The 4,154-nt window shown below is 36.0% G+C and overlaps 1 protein-coding gene across 1 annotated transcript in view; it reads right to left on the bottom strand.

Annotated features, from left to right (window-relative positions):
- Window positions 1-564: 564 nt before the first annotated feature.
- Window positions 565-4,154, bottom strand: part of RSRC2 (arginine and serine rich coiled-coil 2) — a 14,878-nt gene continuing 11,288 nt past the window's right edge. The window contains 5 exon segments of the mRNA XM_010174576.2: window positions 565-1,216; window positions 1,763-1,852; window positions 3,073-3,305; window positions 3,925-4,004; window positions 4,101-4,154. The exon segment at window positions 4,101-4,154 is cut by the window's right edge and continues 66 nt beyond it. Of these exon segments, the coding sequence (XP_010172878.2) occupies window positions 1,037-1,216; window positions 1,763-1,852; window positions 3,073-3,305; window positions 3,925-4,004; window positions 4,101-4,154 (637 nt within the window). The 3' untranslated portion in view covers window positions 565-1,036.

The following is a 4,154-nucleotide window of genomic DNA, read 5'->3' as shown; positions in this document are numbered from 1 at the left end:
ACGAGGGAGCCCGAAATGGGCCCTCCCCGTTTTATTTTTTTCTTCTTTCCTTTTTTTCTTCCTCTTCAGAGCAGAGGCGAGGGGCGGAGAAAAGGTGGCAGCAGCAGGGTGCGGGACAAGAGTATTTTCAAGGAGCCTGGCCCCATCCAAACTGCATCCTGCTCTGGAAGGAGTCCCTACCTCATGCAGTAAAGCGCTCAAATACAGGCATTCTTATAAAATAAGCTTATATAATCTACTACAAAAAGATAACACACTTTCCAGTACCTTTCTTACCACCTGAGGTTTGGTTATCCCTCTTTCTTTACTAAAATTCACATCAAATTAATTAAAAAAAAAAAATCAGTTCAGCATTAATCACGGAGTTGTGCTCCATACTGCAAACATCCTTATTTTATGAATATCCTACTTAAAAACAAGCAAAGCAAACACTATTTCTGACGTAACAAGTTACCCTGACATCATAAACAAAGCAAACAATGACTTCAAGTTTTCCTGACATCTCTCAACTAATTTCCTTTGAGCTCAGCCCAAAAGACAACTTAATTAACATGAAGTAAGACCTTAGAGAAAAAATGTCTTTATTATTAACCAGGTTTTTTTGCACTGGATTATGTGCCTATTGGCCCAGACCGCTAAATAACATCTACACAATGTTTCTTTCATGTTTCAAGAATTGAAAATAACTGTACAAGGTTAAAGTACAAAAGTACACAAGACAGTGGACACGAAATATCCATGTATGAGTTTATCCCATCTGCTGCTTGGTTTGAAAAGTAGAACTTTTAACTAAAAAATACTGTCCTTCTATAGTTCTGTCAAGTTTAATGGAAGTGGGTATAACCTGATTACAACACTAACACCAGTATCACTGATCTGATATTTACAAAAAAAATTGTATTTTTTCAATAAATTAAAGTCAATGCAACACCCATGCAAGCTAGAATGCTAGCTTTTTGGTGAACAAGGACCCAACATTTGAACAAGAACCTTCTATAGTCCCAAACTTTAAAACTTTCTTTTTTTCTTCTTTTTTTCAAACTGCATCCATTCCTCGCATCGAAGATGTAAAGCCCAATCCCATTCCTCTTTGCGTATGAGTCTGTGATCTCGCCATTTCATACTGTGCATCTAGATTTCTGAAAACCTCTTCCTGTTGTTTCAGCGTTTTGTAACTTTCTTCATCAACTGAACTACAGCCAGCTTCATCCTCACTCTAAAAACCAGACAAAAGAAAGCAAACATTAGCAGTGTCCTAAGGAAGTTAGTGTTTTCATATACTACAGGTGTCCTAAACATAATTGTTTTGTTGTGGTTTCCAAAAAACTAGTAAGAATTCAAACATTTGCTTTTATTGCTAGAACATTCTAGGGTAGCTTTCCTTGCACTGTCAAGAAACACGTAGAGGCCTTCACCCAGGTCCTTCTTCTTACTCATTTAAATAAATGTCTCCAATTAACTTATCTATACAAATACTGTTCATCAGATTATGCATATTGGTTACAGTTACCACTGTTGTTACGGATCAGTACAGTTGCCTTATTAGCCAAAATTCTATAATTTTTACTGAATTCAGATTTAAATGCTGTTTGTGAACTTTAATAAATACTTAACTACTACTAATACTCAACTAAAGTTCTTAACTACATCAGGTAGTGTCAGGTGAACTTAACGTCTTTACTGGTTAAGGTACACTTTAAAATAAAGAAATCACTAACCTACAATTAATAATAAACTTAATGACACATTCAGAACTCTTTACCTTAATGCCCATCAGTTTTCTGAATTTGACATTTTGGTCCTTGTTTCCAAAATTTAATTTTTCCCATATTTCTGCAGACTGCGATTTGTCCTGTACAAGTTAAAAAAAAAAAAAAAAAGACATTATCACCTTTTTACGTAAGTTTCCATTAATATCACAATACAGTAGCAAGCAGAAGAGTGGTATGAAAAATGAGTCCACTGTGTAGCGATAGCACAGTTGGAAGTAGAAGGTTTCTAAATCACATCTGACATTCCTGTAGTGACCTCACAGAAACCCTTTGTGCAGGAATTCTACTTAACCACAGGTTTCAAAATGGAGCTGTATTCTTTACTCGGGTAGATTGTACTCATTCCATAAAGTTTGGAAACCCTGTCAGAATGCACAGTTAAAGTGAATTATGGAAAACCAAATTTCCTTATTACAATCAAGCAATACACAGCACAATTCAGGAAGATCTGCTTAGACAGCATTCAGGTTTCTTCTTCCTTCCTTTTTGCATCGCATCAGTGTCACATGAATTGCTGTCAGTTTTTCACATCTTATGAAACGGTTTGTGAAAAGCTAAGGGAGCTTGTTACATAACAGACACATGACAATAATTAAAGTAACAAACACTTCCATACTAGTATAAAGACAAAAACAGAAATATTTAAGTGCCAATTTTTCCACAGTATCAGCAGGCAAAACCTGTATTCAAATTCAACAACCTTCTGAAAAAGCAACTTCCACAGGAACCTTTTTTATTTGGTGGCTTACAGTTCACTAATTGCATAGAAAATACAGGATAAAAGTCTAAAGGTTTATTTGTATTTATAACTTTTGTTAGTGCTAGTAATGGAACCACTCTACTCCTGAAAAGTTATTAGCAAGGTTTGCAGACTTGTTTTTGCAGTCTGGAATTGGACAGGATGCAACAATCAAATGAAAAATCTCTACCCTCACAGAAAGGAGTGGTCAGTTACAGTGTCTATAGCTTAATCATCACTATTCAATAAAGAGGGATCATCTTTATTTTATATTTAGTTGCAGGTTGTAGGCAAACTGACATTAAGATCCAATTATAAATCTTATGTTTTATGACATCAGGGGCTTTCCTGAGGTTCATGTCACAACCATTTGTCACTGAAGGTCTAGTTATCTAGTTAACCCTTTCACTGCTAAAGTTTTACCTTGAGCTGCTGTTAATAGGGAAATTTCATAACAGGTATGAAAGTAATTTTGCTGGAAATAACACTAATAAGCATCCTTAAACTGAGTGCAAGATATTTCCAAACAAGTTTTCTGAAAGTAAGAAAGGACAACATTACCCCTTCCTTTTTGCCTTGCCAAAGCATCTTCCGCTTTTTCTCTTGCTCAGCAAATTTCATTGGGTTCACTGCTGCTGGGTTGTAGTAGCTGGGCACCGCTATTCCAGTCTCCGCTAGCGCTTTCGCTTGTAGCGCTGCCATCTGAGCTGCCATTGCTATTTGAGGAGTTACTTGTGTTCCCGATGCCAGAAGAGCAGCAACATTAATAACAGAGCCTCCAGTGGCTGCAGCTGCTAAAGAAGAAAGGTAACTTGGTATCAGACAATAAGTTCAGACTTTTTTTTGGAGAAAAACAAACACAAAAACTACAAAACCAAGCCCAAAACCCCAAAACACTTCTCTTAATCTGTAATAAGTTGAAAATGTCTGAATAACAAATGCACACATGATAAAATACATGTTATTTGTAAATTAACAAACAAGTTTCCAGTAGTTTTAGTAAACCATAACTATAAGTGAAACTAACGTACCTCATGCTTCTAAATACCCTGAGCTGGTAATGGCTTTTAAACTCTTGGTCAATGATGCATAAAGGAAGGGTCCAATGGCCATCACAGAATAAATTACCAGCCTAACACACATTTTTGTTATATGGTCAGTAAGTGGTAAGAAACCCTGATTGGTTTTGTTGGGGTTTTACGTATGTTTGTTCATTTTAATTTTTCTTTAATTTTGTTTTTTCAAATGTTTCCTAGTTCTAGTTATGGCTCTTATATATGGACCAAGTTAACAATTATACAAAGAGACAACCTGCACAACCTGTGGGACAGGACTGCAACACTCAGCAGATAAGCCTACACTATCTTCCACTCACACTATTGTTTAGGAATTGATATAATACATATGGACTACCTGCAGCCATTTCCTGTTGCTTCTGTTTTTCAACCATTTCTTTCTCTCTCTGTTCTTGCAGTTTCTTTGCTCTTTCCAGTCTAGAAGTAAATGAGAATAAAAATATTTAGACATATAAAATCAACAGCAGCAGCTTATTTATGTCACTTATCATTAAAATCATAACAATTTCTGACCTTCTGGCTAATGCCTCCTGTGCATCCATTGCTGTATTTCGTCCCCGAAAAGGC

This window comes from Antrostomus carolinensis, unplaced genomic scaffold, assembly GCF_000700745.2.
Source record: "Antrostomus carolinensis isolate BGI_N321 unplaced genomic scaffold, ASM70074v2 scaffold30508, whole genome shotgun sequence".
Taxonomy (NCBI): Eukaryota; Metazoa; Chordata; class Aves; order Caprimulgiformes; family Caprimulgidae; genus Antrostomus; species Antrostomus carolinensis.
Note: the sequence above shows the minus strand (reverse complement) of the source record. Positions and strands in the feature narration are given on the sequence as shown.